This window comes from Dermacentor andersoni, chromosome 8, assembly GCF_023375885.2.
Source record: "Dermacentor andersoni chromosome 8, qqDerAnde1_hic_scaffold, whole genome shotgun sequence".
NCBI lineage: Eukaryota > Metazoa > Arthropoda > Arachnida > Ixodida > Ixodidae > Dermacentor > Dermacentor andersoni.
The window spans coordinates 100264199-100288376 of record NC_092821.1 but is presented as its reverse complement, the minus strand read 5'-3'; the positions used below and the strand labels follow the sequence as shown (position 1 = coordinate 100288376).

Below are 24178 nucleotides of genomic sequence, written 5' to 3'. Positions count from 1 at the left end.
AGGATTGGTCGTTTCTTGTGCCCTTACTTTTTTTATTACTATGGTGATTTGAAGCGTACTTGATATGACAGGGTGCAACCAGTGCAACAATCATAAGGTAGATTCACTCACAAATACGTGTGTTGTTATCTAAAACGCTGGTTTCGGAACCTCTAGGCTCCTGCTAACGAATATATATACATAACGCAGACTTGGTAAATATCCACTGTTCAAAGAAAGCGGTCAAGAATGGAGCACATAATCAGGGCAGTTTGGCTGCTTTTATCCCGATCTTGTGTCACATATTCCAAATTATGCAGCAGATATTCCGATTATTGCTTCAAGCCCACTGTACAGCTTAGGGATAGTGAACCCCGCAATTTGTTTTATCTGCTAAATGAAGCAGCGCGAACGTGCAAACTCTGCACTGACGACATTCCAATGAAGCCGAAGACCGCGATATCAGTAATGAATAGTACAATGCAAGCCTTCAATAAGCTCGTTCCGGAATGGGGTTTTCATGCTGTTGTGTTCTTAGCCTTTTGTGGTTTTTAAGTATCTACAGTGTTCGAGCTACCGATTCCTTCTCGCTTGAGTCTGATTTCAACAATTAAAGAGTTCCTACTCAAAGAATGTTGAGTCCGATGATTTGTTCTTTCAGACGAAAGAGATGTGCCATTTCTAAAGCAGCGTTAAATACAAAGTTATGTCTCACACCATTCTTTCTGGCCTGCAGCATCGACAACATAGCTTCACCGCTGGCCTTCGCGTCTTACCTGCTCGCTGAACACCAAGAAGTGCAGGACAAAGTTCGAGCAGAAGTTCAAGCCCTACTCCAGAAAGAGGTACGCGCTTCTTGCGAGTCGTATTTACTATATTTCCCGCCTAATAAGAAAAACACACTATGTGGCATTACGACCGCAGAAAGGTAGTGCAAATACGGAGTCAGGCAACTTGTATATATATTAGCGCTCTCTATTTTGCCTATTTAGTATCGTCCATTGAATTTTATTGCACTTATGTTCATCGTATTCTTCAAAAATGCACAAAAAAGATCACTTATCTTCATTACCTATTCGCCGTTCGCATAATTTTCGATTTCATATCAGTAGCGGAGATGCGTATAGAAACTATCTTCACGCCACGAAGAACCTAATCTTTGGTTATTGGACTAACCAATTACTCGTGCGCTAAATACCTTATTCAGGTGAGCGTAGGGCGACTGGAATGCATATACTTTGTCAGTTCCGACGAATGCGACGAAGCACAGACAAATCCTGGGTAAATGTGCTGGTATTGGTGAGAGATCGTGAGCTGAACGTCAGAAAAATTACACAAGATATTATTTTGAACGCGTTGCTTCGTAGCTAAAAAGGCCTGTTAAAACGTGTCTCGTAATAAGGGCCTGTATTCACAAATGCGTGCTCATGCTACAACTGCTCGTAAGACCAAATATGTTAGCCAATCTTGTTTTGCGCATCATGTCATTATTGAAGGTATCTGGTCACTGAGAAATATCACTTACGTATGAAAAGCTTTGTGAATTTGATCCGGGTTTTCTTACAACTTAAATCCACTAATAAAAGTCGTGTTCAAAGCAAGAGAAGCCAAGAAAGATGCACGACAATAACAAGAAGTTTAAACAATGCCTGAATGTCATGTACAAACATGAACGCTTTTACAGGGGTTGTCTCCCCGCAATTTATTTTCTGTCGCTGGAACCTTTTCTGTTTGTTTGTTAGTTGCTTGTTCATTTTTCAGACTCAAATAACGCATTTTCCTAGCTACTGCTCTTTCTTATAAAACTTGCCGTGATGCTTAGATTTTCATAACTCCGCCATTTAAAAAATTCCGAAAATTTACAAACAAATTATTGCCCCTTGTAGCGTGCGACCAGTAGCGCTGAACTCACAGCTAACTTTATTCGAAGGCATACACAAGCTTATGTACTACAACCCAAAGCCACGTGCTCTCCCATCGATGGCGTCATTATCAGTGCGCAAGCAAAAACGCAATGTCCTGTAATCTAATGCCCCGCTATGTGGCGGTTTAAAACATTCAAATTTACTGTCATGCAAATTTAACGATGGCATCTTTACACAACGCGTTTCTTTTTGCCTGATATATAGTAGGCCTCAATAATCTCCCTCGTATTATGATTTTTATGCGCGCAATGTATCTTGGTGTCTTCTTAGATTGGAGTGCACCCATGCACAGAGCAATGCCGCGTGACATGTGAGTAGGAATTACCCCTAAGCGAGTGCCTATGGTCAGACAATCTAATGTTCAGGCATCGAACTGTATGGCCGATATAGACGTGACCACAGCAAAATGGAAACTCATAAACAACTCCCATTCTACAGTGCACAGGCGGCGACATGTGCTTAACAGTGCAGCATTTCCCAGCATGAGTGGAGGCAGCCCGGGCCAACATCCTGTCAATCTTACCGCAGATTTTGATCATCTTGTTAGGCGCAGAAAAAACAACCTTTACATCAAACCTGCCTGCAACATTCCTGAGGCTGTGTGATAGTTTATGTACATACGGAATTAAAACCAGTTTTTTCTTCTTGCCGGCAGGCTCTTGAATATTTATTCTTGTGGGTGCTCTAAATTTTACCCGCTTAAGAAGCTTCTGTACGGTCATGCGGATAGCATCCTCCCGAAAACCTGCCGCTCTCAAACGCTCCAGTTGTTTTAAGAAAATCTCAGAAGTCTGGTGAAAACACGACTTCGAAAGTGCTGCAAATAGAACCGAAAAAGCAATGCCATTTTTCAACATCTTCGAATGTGCGGAGCGAAAATTTAAATTGTTTTTTCTGACTTTAGGCAATACATCCTGCACACATGCTAATCCGTTAGTTTAAGCCTGGTATCTAAAAATTGTAGCTCGTTCTTATGTGGAACTTAATGTGTGAAATCTAAACCTTAGCCACACTTGTTGAATACTTGAAGTACATCATCAACCATTTGTTGTAAATTAGTATTCTTCACAAAGATCAGAAAATCGCCAACATGCCGTAGAACTTTGATTGTTAGGTTGTCTAGGCTACATTTTATATTTCTATCAACCCTACATAGGAAAATGTTAGTTAGTACCGCAGCAACTTTCAAGCCATTGCAAATGCCAGATTTTCGTTGATATAAATTTCCGTTCCTTTCAACACGAGTTGAAGCTAAGTAAAAAGAGAGAATCTCGAGGAAACTACTAACAGATACACCAGAGCTGCCAGAAAACTTGAGCTTATCATTGTCCTCGGTGATACACTGTTTAACACTTATCATTAAATTGTCATGTGTAAATTTATGGTACAGGTCTTGAACATCGATGCTAAAAATATTACAATCACCAGAATTAGATTGAACAAGGAAGCTGATCAGTTCAACCCAGTTTTTTACCCCAAAAGGATTTCTGATCAGTAATGATTACAAATGCATTTGTAAGTAACCCTAGAAAAGCCGCTGCCACGTATCCTTTTGCGTGACTATTGCTCGAAATGGAATGTCACGTTTGCAGGTCTTTGCTGCGATGAAAATATGCAAATTAAGACCTTTTGCATTTTTGGCTGATGAAGCTAGCTGCTCAAGGTTCTGGCTGCGCTCCTTAACCTTAGCTGGCTTCAGATCTACTGCTCTGAAATTATTTCTCATCGCATCTGACACTTTTCTGCAGAAGATACTATCTGGCACAACAAAGAAACCTTCTTTATCAAAGGTCAAAATGAGAAGGTTTCTACTCGCAGCATATTCTACAGAATCGTTTTCGAGTGCAATTGTTCGAGTGCCTCTCTCCTGACCGTCCCGACACATCCACAAACTCAGCAATAAAGCGTCATCTTTCTTGTTCGGTCTCCCGGTGGGCGGCTGTCCTAGCCATAGTCACCTTCTCCGGTGGGATGAGGCTTGGCTTGTGTGGCAGATTCTACGCCAAGACCAAGGGTTCTTTTATGCTTTTCTGGTAAAGCTTTGTCGCCGCAAACCAACACTTTTGCATCGGGCATGTTCATTTGTGGTTTTGAAAGCGTAGGCCCAGCGGTGTTCCACATCCATTCGGCTATATGATGAGATGTCCTACGCCACTCGAGGAAGTCCGTTCTGCTCTTGTCTTTGTCTTTTTCCTGCCAGCAGGTTGTACAAAGAAAATCTGTGAGGTATCGGGCTTGATTCATCCATTCCGCGTGCCGACATCTGCAAATCCTTTTGGTATGATCAGTCAATGGTTGTAGGTAGCCGCTCAACGACTGCACTTCTCGGGGGCACAGAGCGTATCGAGCGTGCCATGAAAGGATCCTGCTCTTGCATACGCATACAGACATCATAGACGCGAGCTGACTTGGCTTCTGCAGGTCGTAGCTGTTAGCACTAGTAAAAGAGCCCGATGTAATAGAAATATTGTCCCGTGCTAGTGACCCGTATAAAGAACACAGTAGCAATCCTGTGAAAGACGAAATTAACTTTCATTGGGCGAACCTGTGCCCAAAAAAAGAGGCTACACTTAAAGAACGGGGACAACAGTCGGCGATCCTGAAAATCTCGTAGGCGGCTCAAGCGCGTCGGATTTTATACGTCAGTCGTGGAATGTCCCAGACTAATTGCTCTGGACGCGCGTGTCTTTCACAAAGTTCTACACCATTCGCGTCACGCGATCAAATCAGATAATACAAGGTTCGGTAAAAATAGACAGCGGATAGAACCATCGATAACTTTCGAGAAACTTCCAATACATGCAGGCGCGTTCAGCGCTGTGCAATAACATCTGTTAGGCGGTGAAACGTGGTCACCCGATAGAGATATACAAGTACACGTGTCAATATACTGTAGAAGGATCGACATTTGGGCGAGTTGGTACAGGTATACTGGTACTGTTACTGGGACGAACCATTGGTTTTGCCCGAAAATATGCCCACAAGCCAAGCCTCACCCCGCCGGAGAAGATGACTATGGCTAAGAGAGTAACCCACCGGTTCATCAAAGAAGAAAGACCGCGCTTCTTAGCTGAGTGTGTGGGGATATGTTCGGACAATCAGGAGAGGGGCGCTCGAAGAATAAGACTGTAAACGATTGCGTAGAGTATGCTGTGAGTAGAAGCCTTCACATTGGGACCTTTGATTAGGAATGTTTTTTTGTTGTGGTGCCAAGGAGTATCTCCTGCAAAAAAGCTTTAGATGCAATAGGAAAGAATTTCAGAGCAATAGATCTGAAGCCGGCTAAAGTTAAACGAGTGCGCACTGTCGCTGCACCACAGCCACAACTTGAGCAGCTAGCTTAATCAGTAAAAAAAGCAAAAAGATTTAATTTTGATATTTTCTTTGCAGCAAAGACCCACGAACCGGCCATTCCATTTCGAGCAATAGTCAGGCAAAAGGATACGTGGCAGCGGGTTGCCTCTGGTTACTTACAAAGGCATTTGTAATCAGTGGGGATCAGAGATCCTTTTGTGGTAAAATACTCGGATGAACTCATCGGGTTCCTCGTTCAATCTAATCCTGGTGATTGCAATATTTTTAACATCGATGTTCAAGAAATGTACTATACCATTCAACATGACGATTTAATGATAAGTGTTAAACTCCGTATCACCGAGAACAAGGATGAGCTCAAATTTTCTAGCAGCTGTGGTGTATATTTTAGTAGTTTTCTCGAGATTCTCTCTTCTTACTTAACTTCAATTGCTCTTCAACGGAAAGCAATTTATACCGAAAAAAAAAATCTGGCATTTGCAATGGCTTCAAAGTTGCTCCGGTACTAACTAAAATTTTCCTATGTAGGGTTCATGGAAATATAAAATCTAACCTAGACAACATATCACTCAAAGTAGTAAGGTACGTTGATGATTTTCTGATGTTTGTGAAGAATACTAATTTACAACAAATGGTTGATGATGCACTTCAAGTATCCCACAAATGAGGCTCAGAGTTTGATTTCACACATCAAGTGCCAGATAAGAACGAGCTGCACGTTTTAGATACCAGGCCTAAACTAACTCATAAGCATTTGTGTTGGATGTATTGCCCAAAGTCAGAAAAAACAATTTTAAATTTTCACTCCGCACAATCGAAGGTGTGAAAAAATGGCATTGCTTTTTCTGTTCTATTTTCCGCACTTTCAAAATCGTGTTTTCACCAGACTTCTGAGAGTTTCTTAACACAACTGGAGTGTTTGAGAGCGGCAGGTTTTCGGGAGGATGCTATCCGCATGACCGTACAGAAGCTTGTTAAGCTTGTAAAATTAGGAGCACCCACAACAATATATAATGAAGAGCCTGCCGACAAGAAGAAAAAACTGGTTGTAATTCTATATATATATATAAACTATCACACAGCCTCAGAAATGCAGCAGGCAGGTTTGATGTAAAGGTTGTTTCTTCTGCCCGTAACAAGATGATCAAAATTTGCTGCAAGATTGATATGAAGTTTGCCCAGGCTGCCTCCACTCATGCTGGGAAATTCTGCACTGTTGAGCACATGTACGCGCCTGTGCACTGTAGAATAGGAGTTGTTTGCGAGCTTCCCTTTTCCTGCGGCCACGTCTGTATCAGCCATACAGGTCGATGCCTGAACATTAAATTGTCTGAGTATAGGCGCTCCCTAACGAGTAATGTCTACTCGCATGTCGTGCGGCATTGCTCTGAGCATGGGTGCACTCCAGTCTATGAAGACACCACAGTACTTTATGCGCACAGAAATCACACTACGAGGGATATTATTCAGGTCTACTATATCAGGAATAAAGCATCGGGTGCTGTAAGCATGCCATCGTTAAATTTGTATGACAGTGAATTTGAATTTTTAAACAGCCTCATAGTGTAGCATTAGGTTACAGCATTTTGCGTTTTTGCCTGCGCATTGATAATGACGCCATTGATGGGAGAGCACGTGGCTATGGACTGCAGTACATAAGTTTGTGTATGCCTTCGAATAAAATTAGTTGTGAGTTCATCGCTGCCCAGTGTGTTCTTGCCTTCTGTATTTGTCGTCTTCCGCTGCCCCTTCAAGAAGTTAAACCAGCACTAACTCACCCAATTCTCCATCCTTCTGCGAACACGCACTATGGCTTGAGCTCTTTTACACAGATAATCATGACTGCTGCACTATAAAGCATGACTGCGCCGTTTAATGAAGCAAGCGAGAAATAAAGACGGTGTGATCAGACGAAGTTCCTTTGCCAAAAAGTCAATTAAGGACGCTACAGCCCACCGTTGTTCATAGTCGTTCGCATAGCTCGTATTTCTTCTTTTTCAAGACAGCCATTGACTGAGCAATATTCCCTCAAGCATCGTACTTCACGTCAACCCTGTTCAGTTCAAAGCCGCCGTTGAGTCCCTCTTTGTAAGCATCAACTAACTTTGTAAACATCAACTCTGCCCACCCCTCATCTGAAACCCTGTGTACAAGGTCCTTGAGATATTTTGAATAAATAAATGAATAAATAACCTGCCTATTTTGCATTCGCGAGCTCCTAGCACGCGTGTAAGCATTTCGTAATAACAAAAAAATGTGTGGAAGAATATTCTAAACCTCTATCTTGTTGATTGCATTGAGTTTCGAGTTGTTTTCTGACAATGAAGGAATTTTGCTAACTCTCTGCGCGCGACATACTCTTTTTAACTATTTTATGTCACACACAGGCCTCAATTAGGTATTGGTGGATTAACGCACAGCCTGTATTCCTTTTACTAAAGCCTGTATGCTTTTACTTTTTTGTAATCAGGGTTCTTACGCCTTATAGTTTATTTTTTCGTACTTTCTTATTTAGTTATTAGAGCTATTCATCGGGAGTAACATTTCACTTTGAGTAATCATTCCAATGAGTCTAATCATACCGAATCACGCATTTCGACTACGTTGATTGTCCAGCCCTTACTAGTGTTGTTTTCTCCTCTATTCGTTCACTTTATCTCTATTTCGTCTGCTGCCATTTAACAAGCAGTTTGCCTTCTTTATTGAGCACATATTATGGCGTCATTTTGAGCATGGTTATTCCATACTGCTACTGTCCACTGTGCAGGGGGAGCTCACATACGACGGCCTCGCTGAACTCACGTACTTGGGCCAAGTGCTGTCAGAAACCCTGAGACTCTATCCTTCGCTTCCAGGGTAAGATGCTACTTTCCAGTTTGGTAATTGTCTGTGTCAAAGTTTGCAAGGTTCCTAGCGTAATTTTTTTCTGATTGCTTCACTTGGAAAGTTTTCGGTGAGAAGTTTTCATTTCCGTCAATGAGGGCACACCTAGGTGGCCAAATACTATCTATCTTACTATCAATGACGCTAGGACGCAGCGGGTTGCAGCATAATGCATGCTGCGAGGCTTTCGCAAAAAACTGTTTGTTCAAGAAATTTAGTTCCGCTGTCTGTGCGTATTCATAAAGACTGAAGCTTCAGCGTAATTTTTCCACGAAAATTCATTCAGCCACTTCGAAGGTTTTCACATTTTATGTGCCAAAACGACGTGGGTCATTATACGAGTGCTCTATGTAAAAAGATACAGATGACAAATATCCAGAGATGAACCAGGACAACAATATCCTTCGCTACTCAACACCCCTACAGGAAAAGGTAAATACATGGCAGCACCGACATATGCATGTATAACGCTTTATTTAGGCTCGCCACCGACTCTAGCTGAAAAATTTAGTGGTTGAATGATGCTTACGCGCGTTGACAGAACGCTTAACAGGTACCGAACATTGTTTTTGTGTAACACGTCATCTATAACCAAAATGAGTTCCAGGTATAGTGTTATTTTTTCTTTGACTGCCATGCTTTCTTTTAGAGGAACCTTAACTATTTTTTCTTCGTAGTTTCGTGGATATACTCAACAGATGCCAACATTTCCTTGCATAGACGTTTCTCCACCTTTAGAGTTTGAGTAGCATTCATTTGTCTATGCACATTTCCAGCCGTCCGCTTGTTGTTTATACCGTTCTTTACTAATCCAGCGAAGAACTGGTACAACGATCATAAAATAAGACAGATGTGAATGATGAACCAGCTTAGCTCTAGCAACCCATGAAACTTGCGTCGTTGCTCAAATGTGCCACCGCGGCCACACTAACGCACATAAGTGCTCAGCTATTGCCGATTGCCATCGTTTCGAATATCTCAAGCCCAATATTTTATTTCCTAGGCCAAAAAACTCCGCGTTCTTGAGCCATGTATAACCACTGTCACTTTTGCAGTGAAAAGCAAGGTTCAAGCCTTAATTATCCACGTTTTGAACTCTTAAAGTTCGTTCGTCCGCTAGTCCCTTCCGTACCGTATTCCTTTATTACCATTGTTTGGGCTTCATCGGCGCTAAATAAATTGAGGTAAATGACAGCACCCCTATTGAAAAAAAGGCATAGGTTTCTTCTTTTCGTGCACTAGAGACCTGCGAAATTACAGTCACTGAAGCCGTAAAACCAGAGAATTGTGCTTGCTTCCCTTATGCCAGGTGGCTTTTGGCTGCATTGGAAGCGAATAGCTGGACGGATGTTTCACTCAACATCCAAAAATAACTGTGTCTTTGCAGCTCGGTGCGCAGGGTATGTGACGAGGACTACGAGTGCAATGGAATTCGCATCCTGAAAGGCATGAACGTTTCCGTTCCCACTCTCGATGTGCACTACGATCCCATGCTGTGGCCGGAACCGAAAAAGTTTGACCCTGAACGGTAATATACAGCAGCTTTCTATCCACCCTAAGTATATATGGTATAACTATAGCATTAAATTCAAACAAATGCTTTTTCTAGATGTGAAAGCTTAGACGGCTGAACAAGAAATATACAAAATAGGGCAAAATTGGTATTACCTGATTTTAATTTAAATCCGTACGCAATAGGTCTGATGACGATGTGTTCACACGAAAGCACGGGTGCTTTTAAGTTGCTTGGCTGGCACGCTGTAACGAAACGTGTGATAGCAAATGCAATGAAAACAAAAAAGTATCACAACTCCCTCTTCACGCATCAATTGTCACATCGTCTACTATCTATGACATGTTGAACGAAAGGTGTCTAGCACTAATATCCCAGGATTCGAATAAATTTCAGTATCTTCTGACACAAAAGTCGCAATGCTACAGGTAATTCATGCGTCGTGTCAGTCTTACCTCGTTTATACTTCCAATAATTATGTGTTGTGATATGCATCTGCATTTCCGTTTCTTCCCCTCGCCTGGGCAACTGAGCTTATGTTTGTGTCGCTGGACCATTTGAAGTGCTCGTACTTACTTACAATCTGGTGAATGTTTAGAGATCGCGGCTTCCCAGACTCCCGCTCAGAACGTTGTCTCCATGCCGCCTCACTGCAAGCAGTATTCTACAGTGGTTTTTGTAATTGCATTTTGTTTTCCATGTGACGAGGAGTAGCTAATACCTCGTACTGATGCCAACCTCTCCCACTATACCTTATAAAAATGCCCGAAGGCACCTAAGCCCTTCTTATCACTTATGAATGCGAAAGCTATAATGTCAAATTGAACACCTCTGCGCGCTCCTTCCAGTCTTCCGCTCCGAGTAAGCCACCATATCCGTACGGGCCCCCGAGTCAGCAAGCAGCAGCAGCAGCCTGCGGTGCTTTCGCTCAGTGGGCCACTTGATGCTTTCGCATCAAAGAAGAGGTCACCTTGGAGCTCACTTGAGGCAGAATCAGTCATACTATCAAATACATGGTTCTTAAGTAGACTTGCCGAGCAAGTATACCCGACGCCCTTAAAAGGCGAGCTCCACAGCATTGTTGTTAAGTTTGTGCTGGGCAATGTAGTCGATGAGAAAGAAGCAACTGAGAAAGTTGATCGAGAAAGACCATGGAGGCTATTGTCGGAACAAAAAGCATTTACGCATGTCTGGAGTTGACCTTGGGTACGGATGCACGATCAGCGTTCTTGGATCCTGCACTCTCCAATTAGACGCAAAATGTGCCGTTTCGTTAGGGCAGCCATCAAACAGGCCATTTCTACGACCGATGCCCTCCTCGCAGATAAGGTCTCTTCTATGTGTGCGCGGCATGAACTCATTTAGTGAAGCAGGCAAAGCTCATCAAATTCAACCGACTGATCCAAGACACGCTCACGAATGCCTACCTCTAGGCAAACTTGAATACAACCTTCGACTATGACCAAAAGGTCATCTTTACCACGGCAAGTGAGCGCTTCACCACAGGACACCGCCAGCTGGCCCTTCTAGTATCCATCAAATCCGCCGCAAATCATACAGGATCGACGCCACAAAAAGCTGCCCCTTTCTTCTCCTCCGGAGCTTCGCCAGTGACGCTGTTGCCCCGCTTTTCCCTGCCTAAGCTGCACATACAGAGCTCTTCTGAGGAATGGCGCTAGTGGCAATACTTTTGTGGCCAGCACCAGGCAAGCATTCACAGCAGTGACTCCCTGACCAAGATCGAGAAATTCAACTATTTGCTTACGTATCTGATCGGGTCAGCTAAGACGGCAATGGAGGCAATCCGCTTCAGAAGGCAAGCTACGATGCAGCCATAAAGGTGAACTCTGACAAGTTCGGTAGCCGCGACATGCTGGACGGTGATTTTTGGCGCCACCTATTAGCAATGCCACCTGTTCGTAGTTCACACACCATGAATAAACTACGGAATCAATATGATGAGCTAACCTTCCTCACAAATGCACTGGAGAGCCTTGTCTTTTCACTAGATTATTACTCTCCTTTCATGTACAAGTTGTTCTAGGAACCATGCCACCTGACCTTAGTATCCAGTACCATCAGTGGCCTGAAGAGGCTCTTTTGTTAAACCACACCAACACTGCAGCAGTTTCAATAAAGGAGGGCCAGCTAGTAAAAATTCCGCACAATCAATCTCGCGATGACTGTCGATGGTAATGCATTTAGCATTGAATCAATATAACGCCACACGGTATTGCCACTGTCGAAACGAGTCATGTATCCAGCTCAGTTACAAGTCAGCAGCCTCACGAATGTGAATCCCAGTCTCTGTAACTGTGCCTACTTTTCGCCTCTGCTCGAGAGCAGTCGAGAGCAGCCCAGCACGCGTGTACCTAGTTGTGCGAAGCATCAAACCACACGAATAAAGCAAGATCCGAGGTGCGTCCTCCGCAAGAAAAGTGATGAGGACTCCCACAGCGAAGACGCTGCTTTCGCTTCATTCTCTCTGTGAGTTAATGTCGAACCAACAATATTATGCCGCACGTCCACTGTGCTGGTCACCACTTGACAATGCTGGACTGCGTATTCGTTTAGTACAGAGCCAGTGAGAGAGTGCGGGTTACGGGTTTCCAAATAAGCACATCAAGAGCGCACGTCAGATTTTGTAGTCACGCCATCTGGAACCACGTTTGTATCGACGAGTGGCACCGGACTCATGCCCATACTTCTACAGACCGGCAAAGCTTGGCTGTCGAACAGGCGAGGACAATGCTGCTTTTGTCCCTTCTGGACACTTGAAGTCAACGTACTTTCACTCGGCAGGACATCGCTCGCGACCTGAAGTGTCCTGTACGTGGCACTGAGCGCATTAACCCATTCACCTTCGGGAGGACACAACATTCTTTCACCATTGCATGTTCTGCTGGTAGTCCCAAACTGAAGCCACGTCAAATGCGACCCGACAACAATAGAGGTCCTAGACGTTTCGCGAATACGTGCTGTGACCAGCTTAGCAATCAATGGCGAGATCACTCAAGGTTGACACACATCGGTCTTCTTACTACTGAAAAAAGCCCTGAGTCACCGACTTTCCTCGAAAACAGGACAAGCATCCTGATTAGCTCCGATATTTACAAAAATGTCGCCACAGGTTGCATACTTTTATTATCGCCACAGGTTACAGCAGTGGGAACACTTTTTGGTTGCACATTCCCAGAAACGCTGCACAACGTTGCGAAAGATTCCACTGTGCGAAGCACATCACCCTTCTATCGCAATGAAGAGCCTCCCACAGTAGTTTCACCAGTGAAAGTGGAGAGTTTGACGTAATAATTCTGCGGAAACCGGCCAGGTGGACAGAAGTAACTAATTAAGAAAGAATGATACATCCACCCAATCGTAGCAATTGCTACGATTTGGTTTCCTTTGTAGCAATTGTTATGATTGGGTGGATGTTTCAATTCCCCTAATTAAAGTGGAGAGTTATTCATTGTGCACCTGAATGCATTGCTAAGACGGGACATTACTGAGGGAGGTAGCTAGTACTAGGTTCCTCCTCTCATGGAAAGATCATAGACGGCCTCATAGCTTTATCATTGTCTGCCAAGCTCCCATATGAGGCTGCCGATTGCAGGCAACCAGCCGATCCTATACCCCAGAAGGAGAATGAGGAAGCCAACGACATTCAGAAAAGGGACAAAGACAACACCAAGGGAAAAGCAAAGAACAAAGCAGGCGAGTACAAGAAACTCAAGAGTTGCAAGGTTGTCGATGAGGGAACGCCACCTAAAATAACCACCGCAGACGAACTCCAAGCGCCAGAAGTTGCCAGTCCCTACAAGGTGTGGCAGTTCTCGTAGACTATCTTCTCCGAAAAGTAATTCAACAATTCATAAGAGCACGACTATGAGCAAATACGTCAGGACGCAGCTGCATAGCGGCGCCTTTCCGGTATGAGCACTGGTGCATAACGGTCAAACACAGAAAGTCAACACAATCAGAGGTTGTGCCGCTGAGCTACCACAAATTGCGCTCGCAGGGCAAGGACACCCACTACGGAAGGGCGCAGCTGATGCAGCAACGAGAGCAATTGCGAGCTAGGGGAGCAAGACAGCATCAGGTATATTAAGAGGTTCATGACAAGTCACACAGCAAAGAGAGCTCGTACTACAAGGTCGAGGAACAGGACCTGACACTGACACTGACAATCAGGACCTGACACTCAGGACCTGACACTGACAATGGACAGTCAAGCCAACACAATGATCTCTTCTACGGCCATCACCCGGATTGATCATCAGGTCCCCATCTGAGTCGCTGCCCAGGTGGTTACTTAGACTCCTGCTCCTGTCATCACTTGAACTGCCGCTGAATGTGCCAGCTCAATGACTTGCGACATTAGTCCGGTGTTTGTACTGAGGTCTTGAAACAGCTTACTTCCTCGAAAGTGCTTCTTGCATTTCAAATTTTCGCGCCGGAACTGTGCCGCAGATATAGAGGAAGAAGGTGCGCCGCGCACGAGCGGTGCCCACTGGCGCTGGCTCTCTCACTTGCTACAAGAGACGTTAGGGTTTAATCTCCGTCATTATTATCTACAGTTAAAGTCGTGTGTCTGCATCACAATCTTGGTAAAAGATAATACTAACAATGGCCTCGATAGCCTTGGAGCAGATATCGCTTCTGCTGTTGTCCCATGTACTACATCTGGTGCTCTGAAACCGAGAATCGACATGCTGTCCCAGTACTCTGACGACGTCAGATGCGAAGCACTTGACGAAATCGTCGCCTGACATGGAGCGAGCGCTGGTGAGCCTGATTGAGACGTATAAGTTGGCCCGCCTCGAAGCCATTCGCATCAACGTGGAGGCGCCGGAGCTGCAGCGTCTTGAAGCACGGGCACCTTAAGAATTGCTACGTGCTACGTGCTACGTGCTACGTGCTAACACAATAAAATGAAATCCTGCTAGACGTCCATGTGCTTGGCTGCATCATCCATGTCTACCACCAATTTGGAATAGACTTCAATAAGGCGTTCAAATTTGAGGAGAAGCTCAGCCATACCCTTATTTTAATTAGAGTCGCGGTCAGACCATATGAGTCTCCAGCACAATTATTTGCAAGGGCAGGTAGCTTCTGGGCCGATTCTGGCGCCAAAGCGCACGCAAGCTGCGAAGCAGCTCTGATGACAGCTTTATGACAGTTGCAGAAGAAATGTAAACAGCCTATTTCACGCGCAGCTACCGCATAGAAAGCGACCCGGCTTTCGCGTCAGCAATATCAGTCGCTGCCTTTGCTGCTGGAGAAATTCCCTGAGACCTCGAAACATCACCTGTAGTCGGGTCATACTACTTGAGTCTACCAATGTGTAAAGAGAGCCTGCCGAGAGAGCACTGCTCCTATTGCCAGCTGATGATTACGACAAGGTGTTGCTTCTACTGCAAATGCTAGGAAACCGAAAATAGCGCCACACCAACTACCGCAAACAGAACTCCTGAAAGTGAAGCTGTAAACATGGAAGCTGCCCCAACACATATTTTTCCTAGTAATTCTCAATGGGGCTGTGAGAGCATCCGAACAGAGTTAAACGATTATGCGCTTTGAGGAAACGTGGAAAAGCCGACTACGAAAACGCCCACCCTCAGCAAGGCTGAAAGTGTTTGCTCGCTTTCGCACGAACAGCCACGAGGTGGCAACTCGAGTGAGCCAGCTTAGCAGGCCAGACGCACGAGTCAGAATTGTCACAGGAAGGCTTCAGCGCGTGAAAGGGTCATGCCTATGTCCGTAAATAATAACAAGCAGTTCCATGAAATGTGAGGTTTGAGCCTAAATCAATGCACAGACTATCAGAACCAAAGCAGCGCGGCGCACCGCAATCACTGCCTGCAGGGCACCGCTTTCGGCGTTATTGGAAGCGTCAAAGAAACACCCGACAACACAAAACAGGGAATGCAACAAAAAGCAATTGTGTTCCTGCCCAAGACATTGTTACGACAGAATGGAAGACCTTTCGGCCGCTTCTAAAGAGCAGTCCAAGTGCAGTCCAAGCGCAGACATGCAAGGAATACAGAATGACAACGTCATGTGCAAGACCGCTAGAAATGATCCGCACAGGCACGGTAGGCATCGCTGGAAATAGATCTTTACGCACATATGGATTTGATCTTACGCGCCGGCACGCAAACTGCGTTCTTGTATCGTCATCAAAGACTTCTGTGCATATCTATCATGCGTCTTTATGGAATCTGGCGTGCGGTTGGACGCGTCCAGGAACAAGTCTGAAGTGTTATACAAGATGGCCACCGGACGCGAGTGCAAGCTGAGATGGACATTGCAGGCAAACCTGCACGGGTCGCCCGTCCTTCCATGGTGACACGCAATTCGATATCTCTGGTTATTAGGCTCATGAAGCACCATGTTCTAAACAGCGACTCATCGATGACACTAACCCAAGATTTTGTGGTAGAGGACTGCATCGTTCTGCAGCAAGTAAAAGAAATTGTGGGCTTTTAGGTGCCGAAACTACGATCTTGTTATGAGTGACGCCGTAGAGGGGGGGGACCACCTGCGGCACTTTAACGTGCAGCTTAATCTAAGTACACAGGTGTTTTGGCATTTAGCTTCGATCGAAATGCGGCTGCCGTGGCCGGGATTGGATCCCGCGAGCACGTGCCTAGCAGTCCAACACCACAGCCACTAAGCAACCGTCGCGCGTATTCTGCAGCAAGTCACAGTGTGCACCATCTTACAACGGTCAAGTGAAATAGGCGCGACTTAAGAGGAAGGATTAGCTCGGGCCCAACTCCGACGCGGCCTGTTCAAATACATGTAAAACGGAAAAAGGATTTTGTGAGATAACTCCTGGATCAATTTTAATGAATTGTGTTGCATTTGAGAGGAAAAGATAAATTCTAGTGATTGTTGAAGCGAAATTTGGATTCAAGACCAGACTTTTTTTTAATTCACTAGTTTGAAAGTTTGAAAGAAATAGAAGCACGAAGTTCACAAACTAATAGCTCTGCATCAAGAACAGATGTCGCGGTTCTGTAAATGGCGTACACTTCATCACCGAAAGCGGGCAAATTTGATACGTCATTGTATATCTCATGTGGATTTGTTACATTATGTACAGCGGTACCGCGAAAGCGGTGTTTGCATGCTATAAAGTTTTTTTTAGATTCGTGTGTAATGTGTTAATTTTGTCTTCTTTAGATGTACTATTAGCTGCAATACGCATAATTGTGATATTACTGTTCATTGTTGAGTTACAGAGTTGTAAACTTGATAGCTTTGTTTTCTGAAACCTTTCAAAATTTTCGGCTGCTTTTGTGCAGTTCGATACCACTTGTTAAATGTAGGCAGTAGATAGCCTAATCCAACAACAAATTATCATAATATTCATCAATAATCAATTCACTAGCCTAATACTATCCTCTCTTTTCATACTGGAGCTAATTACTGGTATAATTGGTTGTTCCACTCTACAAACTAAACATTTGCCTGAAGAGCCTACCAATCCACCTGTCTAATCATCTATCTATATAACTTCTTACGCCAACACAGTAGCCCAAGTTATCGTACAGATAGGGCGACTGGCTATGTCATCAAGTTTATGATGTCATCGTGGTCATTTCATTATCGCCATTCCCGCTTTGTCATTTGACTCTCGTCATGCCGTTGTCCTCACGTTCACACCATCGTCATCACACAGTCCTCATGCATTTGCTGTCTTGCCAACATCGCAACGCCGTTGCGGCCTGTCCATCGTAGTCATTCCTGATTAGTCATTTGACTCGTCACGCCTTTTACGCCGACACAGTGTTTTAAGTTCTCTTATAGCTCGGGCCACTAGGTAAGTGCTCATGGTCGTGATACTGGCACAGTCGTTTCATTGTCCTCATTTCACGTTTGCCATCTGACTCTTGTCACACCGTCATCGTGATACATCTGTCATGCATTCACTGTCATAACGGCATTCTGATAACGCTGTCATCGTTCAATTGTAGTCATGCAACTCTTTTCATGCTGTCATTACAGAATCGTTAACGCAACATCGTCGTACACTTGTCATGCATTCGTTGTCATACCGCAGTCGTGATGCGGTCGGTTTCATGGTCGTCTTTCTAACTTCGTCATCCGACTCTACTGCCGTCATGTTGCCGTACTCGTCATGTCGTCGTCGTCCCGTGGTCAATTGGGGATCCGCGTGGATGGAGACGCGTCAACTCCCTCTCGTGCCGTCGTCATTATACTGCCTGCGCCATTCTAAAGACGTCATTCCGTCTCCGTAATTGTATGATAATCGTGCTGTCTTAACTTATTCGTGATAACGCCGCGACCGTCTTGCCATCGTCTTCATTGCACTGCCGTCAGACAGTCACTCTCACGAACCCATTCTCGTTGCATATTCGGCATTCCGTCGTGGTGGAGCCAGCATCGTAATTTCAGCTTTGTCATCCAATTGTCGTCATACCATTTTGGTCATACATCCGTCGTCTTTCTTATACCTTCGTCATCTCGTTGTGGTCAAGCCATCGTTGTAATACTGCCATTGCCTTTCCATTGGCGCCGTTCAGTATTTACCTTTCCATCATCGGCAGTGTGTCATCGTCATACAGTTGTCATGACGCCATCATGCTTATTGCCGACCTTGGAACGCAAGTTGAACAACAACCTGTACCGATACCGCAGAAAGTGTATATCGTATGCAGCCGAAACAAGAAAAGTCTCGCAATGACAATTACAGATAATAAATAAACGTGACTTCCGTAATGCAGCAGAATAACTTCTTCTAGGGCACGTTGGTGCCCTTTTCTCTCGTTCCTCTCACTGTAATCATTCCTTTTAGAGTTAAATTGCGCTACCAAAATCATATTCACTAATACGATGCGTCGCTACCTTGCCTGAAGGTTAACCGCATTACCATGGACTGTCATCGCGAGATGAGTGCTGCCGAAGTCTATAGTGAAAATAAAAAAAAAACATTATAGCAATTTTTAGCATGTCTTTTCATTTCTCTTCTGTTTCCTGTTAGCTTGTTTTTCAGTGGTTTCGCGAAAATAATCACAACTTTCTTTTCATACTTTTGCTGAAATGAATACTTAGATAGTTTCTTCCACTAAGTGAGTAACTTTTACTCCCCTTATAAATTCAGCTTTTGTATGGTAGGAAATAATCAAATGCGGTTATATCATTGTCACAAATGACACATGTACAAACGAGCACGCTGTACGTAAACGTACGAGATGTGACCAGCGACAAAACAGGTGGCGCCAACACACCAGAGACTACGTGACGCATGTAACCATCCATTCTACGAGTTTGCATGGCTAGGCTCTGAGCAGCATAATACGCCCTGAGTGTAACTCCGTCTTACTCAGAAACTAGGACCATTTGGCTTGCGCATACCAAACGTGTCTGCCTATACTTTTGTGGTTGAAGAACCAACCCACAAATGTTCATAAGTATAGCAAAGCACAAATCTCATTTCCCTCACAATTCTAAAGACAAATCCTTGACTTTACCGTGTGTGGACCAATCATGCTAAAATAGGGAAGACATCTGTTTTTAACCATAAACTTAAAGATGAAAAAAAACTCGCTTTAATTGACCTAAACTTCCTATAAAAATAGAAATTCCTCGTCTTCTTGTGCGGGTTTATATTTTACAATGTATTTATCAGATTTCGTTCTCTGCACTCCGCGGTGCCGCAGATTCAGCAAGGCAAACAAGGAGCGCATACATCCCTTCTCGTACTTCCCCTACGGACTTGGACCGCGCACATGCATGGCAGCCGCTCTCGCCCGGGTGGAGTTCATCGTCGCGCTTGCTCTGCTTGTGACGCGGTACAGGTTACTGCCTACTGGCAAGTACAAAGACGTGAGTACCACTCAGCTACCGCTGTTGCCCTAATTAAACGTACTGAAGCACGCAGCCTGCCATTCCTTCAGGCAGAATAGCATGCGCCAGGGCCATGGCTGGTGGCCCATGAGCGACAGGCTGCTTTAGTGAAGCGATATTAGGTGCCGTGACGTATGTTGTCAACTAACAAGGCTGCATAATTAGGAGAAAGCTTTCGAGCGGAAGTTCCTTTCTAGGTAGAAGAAAGCGGGCGAATCTTTTTTTGCTCGGCAGCCAGTGCATTGAATTTCATGAGCATTGTTGCACTGAAAGCAAGAAGGTATAGTGTAGTAACCATAGGCAAAGGAGTTTTAAATTCATCTAATCGATTTTTTACAAGAAGTCTTGTAAATGGCGATATTTCATAAGACTCGAGTGACATGTGTGCAATTAGGTATCTGAGCAATAAAAAACGGTATCACATTTACGTTAACCGCACCTGATATTACACCTAAAGCGGAAAAAACTTGATGTGTTATACACCTGTTTGAAATATACCAACGCTTTGCCGGTAATACTTTAGTATGATCATCGTCAGTATTCTAATGCTTAATGTGAACTTGTGACTTTATATGTATCTCAACTTTTTGCGCTTCAGATGCTGTACCAAATTCAGTCGACGGAACTGCGATATCTCTATTGGGCGCGAGTTACGGATTTTTTAATTTCATGCTCTTACCTTTCTGATGCTAAAAATTTTCAGCAGTTTATAGTAAATATGAAGCGCGAAATCCAAATAGCGCTCTCTACATTTTCTTTAAGTTGACTTTAGCCTGCGAACTCAACAAACGGTATTTAAATTGCTTCAGCAGTTGTATCATAAGCATCTTCGTGCTGTATGTGCATTTGAATAAGGAAATCAGAATTGAGCCGAGCTATGCTTCCTCTAAATTTGACGGCAGCCACTGCAGAGGCGTCGTCCTCAGCTAATCGTACATCTGATATCATCAAGCAATGGATGAGTCGCCCGATATCGAAAACACTGTCATGCACTCCTTAAACCATTATGCATCACCGATTTACCTTGCTTTACCTAGCTTGATTTACCTAGCTTGTGCCTTCGCCGTATGCCACGTGATTCGGTATGGTTCGTGATTCCGTGAGGGTGTACATAACGCCAAGAAAAGGAAGAATTTAACGTCTACTTGGCCACTTGGATCTAAATCGTCTAATATAAGAGCTTACAATGCCGAACATAAGGAAGAGTGCAGTAAGCTATAACCCGCTAGAATAAGACTATTACTAGCCTAGTATAGTAATGTTTCTCATCAATAGTAGGTGAAAATCATTCATCAGTAAGTGCGAAATAATCAGCTAGTTGCTGTAGCACGGTTGAAATTTGTATGAGTTGTTTGGGCCCCATATATAGCGAAGGTAACGAGAGAAACAAGGACGTAGAAGGATGGACACTACAAGTGCTTTCTCGCAGCTATAAATTTATTCAAGCACAGAAGCATTTGCTGAACCATTGCTGAACGAAAGCATCTGCACACGGGTGAACATCAGAATGGAACACCAAATTCAAAGGAAAACAACAATGACACGCCGCGCAGGCGTCAAAATGATAAAGGTGACGAAGGTATCACTCAGACATGTCTCATCCCAGATCCAGATAAGTTATCTCGCTCCGCGGTACAGCACCTGAAGCAACTCCAATGCATGTGTTACCAGCGTTCGCCATGAAGAACGTTTCCATTATTTGTCGTGAGAAGTTATCCTTATGTAGGTACAAAACGAATTGTTTGTCGAACGATGGCAAACAATTGCAAAACTTGCACTGTGCAGCTAAAGGCCAACAATAATTTGCACCTAAATTGTTCTTATGCGCTCTCAGTCTTATATCAAGCATCGTCCTGTCTGACCTGCGTCCGACCGCCAGGACTGCATGGTTTTCAAAATACTACGCCACTTCCAACAGCGCAAATTTTGAGGTGAACCTCGGACCATACATGGTGAAAATTATTTCGTGCACCGTAGTAGATCACTTATACGGCGAGAGGAGAGCCTATATTTGTTAGACCATGAGACACTTTGGAAACGTAGGAGATACCAGCAATATTTCCTTTCCTAGATAATCATTGTCACGTGCTGCACTGAATATCACTGCATCATTAGATGCTCGTCCAATCTCCGGCTGCCGTATGGTAGAATTACCACTCTAGCGCTTTCTGTACAATGCCGCATGACATGTACGGCTACAAAAAAAATACGTGAATGCAATCTGCGCTGGCGTGCCATATAATTTCGGTCATCCATAGGTAGAACAGTTTTTAGGAATTTCTTTCGGTGGTTCGCGCCGAACATAAACGTCTAGTCACATTAGTGGTCACGTCGCACATAAAACAAATGTTAGGAATAGAATGCTAGCACCACGCTCCAATGTCCAAAAATAACTTACTACGAAGCCTACTATCAACAAATTGTAGCTTGCGTTTAGGATACGTTAGGCCACAACACTAATCTCCATGTTCCAAATAATCTCCGGGTTTGCAAAGTACTCATACGATTGTCTGTTCTTTTCATTCTTTGTTTCGCTCCAGGAGCCGCCGAAATATTTTACCGCAATGTTGGTGGGTTATCCAAAGGAAGGTGTATACGTCAAACTTCAGAAGCTTTAAAGTCCAGGGAAATACATGAAAGAGCAGGGCGAAAACACGTCATGTTCATTGTGACTGTCTACACTTTGAGGTCAGTAAAAGGTGATCTTCTCTGCTTTAACAGCAAGATACACTCACAAATCACCGCATGCGTCAACTCAATCGCCTGACTTCTATCCTTGGGCCTCCATACTGCTATTACTCGCCAATAAAGTGTTTCCCGTTGCTTCCGTGTCCTTAATTGCATGTTTCTATTTTATGACCATTCTTCTTTTATTACTGGTCATCGCTGCATAATGAGTAAGAAATGCCTACATATTTTGAAACAACTGTGATAAGGATCCCATGAAGCCAAACATCCAAGGAATTCAGATGGAATTCATAGCAAGTCAGGTGAACTTATTGAGCAACCATAGCGTCCAAAATTGGCTCAAAAGAAGACAGACAGAACAAATAACAATTTTTATCCGCGTCATATTTGGTGTGATTGATCGTTTGCACGTGAGAGCATTTCTGCAGATGTATTTGAATAGATTAATCGGTGCTAGCCCAAAGTACAGTCGAGTCTTAAACTTTGATTGTACTCAACCAGAACATGCACACCGTCATGACATACTGAATCCTGGTACTATGCTTAGTTCTCAGGAGGCCGGGCAAACGAAGTACGCGCTTCAAATCAGGAAAGTAAGTGTGGGAAAAGGAGTATTTAATAAATATCTACCAACCCCATAATAAACCATACTTTAAACGTTCTCCACACGTCACCCTGGACAGGCCTCACGACCTCGTAATAAGTTGCTGGCGCAGTTGGTCCGCCCAGCACACCGCGCAAGCTTTCTGGGGGTTCATTATAACGCCTAAAAACAGGGTAACAATGAGAGTATAGCATGTTTTATTGAGACCCTTAATAACCTACATACGTCAACCTTTGCGGGCTCATAATGTCTGACATACCCTACATCATCTCCACATTTAAGCACCATGAATCACTTCGCTCTTCCAAGATACCAAAAAAACATGCGCACAATGTTCTCGAGCGCTTCAAATGGCACCGACAACCCTGCTGTAAAACAAACTGCCGTTACATTAAGTACGAGTAGCGGCAGCACAATTGCACTTCTGCCAGCACTATTGCAAGCTCAGAGTTGCGGATGCAACGTGAAATTTTCAATCGTCATCATGAGCAGCAGGAGGACTTGTTTGATGTCCACTACAGCATGAAGGCTTCTCCCTCCGATTTGCAATTACCCCTTTTCTTGCGCTTGCTGTTTCCAACTTGCACCTACAAATTTGCTAATTTTATCACCCCACCTCTTCTTCTGCCGTCCTCGACTGCGCTTCCCTTCCCTTGGCACCTATTCTTTGAGTCTAATCGTGTACCGCATGGCCTGCCCAGCTCAACTTCTTTCTCTTAATATCAACTAGAATATCGGCTATCCCCGTTTCCTCTCTCATCCACACCGCTGTCTTCCCTGTCTGTTATTGTTACGCCTAATTTTTTTCGTTCCAACGTACTTCGCGTGGTTCTCCACTTGTTCTCGAGCTTCTACCTTAACTTCCAAGTTTCTGTCCCATATTTTATTGTCAGTAAAATTTAGTGATTTTACACTTTTCAACAACAGTGGCAAGCTCCCAGTCAAGGTTTGCTAATGCCGGCCGCATGCACTCCAAACCATTTTTAATCTGTAAATTTTCTTCTCATGAACAGGGTCTCCTGTGAGTTATTGACCTTTGTTAACCATATTGCGCATGATAAATGGCGATCATGAATTCTTGTTCTCGTGCCAGGCTATTGAACATTACCTTTGTTTTCCATATGCTAATCTGCAATGTCATTCTTATGCTTTCTCAGTTAAGGTCATCAGTCAGTGGTTGTAATTCATCCCCATTGTTACTGAACCGGGCAATAGCATCTTGAAACGGAAGGCTGCTGAGATATTCTCCGTTGATCGGCACTGCTCACTGGTGGCGTGAAACACAGACTGCGCCTGTAATCTGAAAGTCCTAAGTACTAGTCCTCCTCCAGTCCACTATATTTCCAGGCTTGGAGTGGCGCCTGACACCCGAAAAAAATGTACCAAGGGTCAGTG

The 24178-nt window shown here is 44.1% G+C and overlaps 1 protein-coding gene across 1 annotated transcript in view; it reads left to right on the top strand.

Annotated features, from left to right (window-relative positions):
* Positions 1-22314, top strand: part of LOC126528880 (cytochrome P450 3A13-like) — a 103537-nt gene extending 81223 nt beyond the window's left edge. Inside the window, exons 10-14 of the mRNA XM_050176472.3 lie at positions 716-824; positions 7987-8075; positions 9490-9630; positions 19305-19470; positions 22032-22314. Of these exons, the coding sequence (XP_050032429.2) occupies positions 716-824; positions 7987-8075; positions 9490-9630; positions 19305-19470; positions 22032-22109 (583 nt within the window). The 3' untranslated portion in view covers positions 22110-22314. The remainder of the gene's footprint in view (positions 1-715; positions 825-7986; positions 8076-9489; positions 9631-19304; positions 19471-22031) is intronic.
* The last annotated feature ends 1864 nt before the right edge of the window (positions 22315-24178 follow it).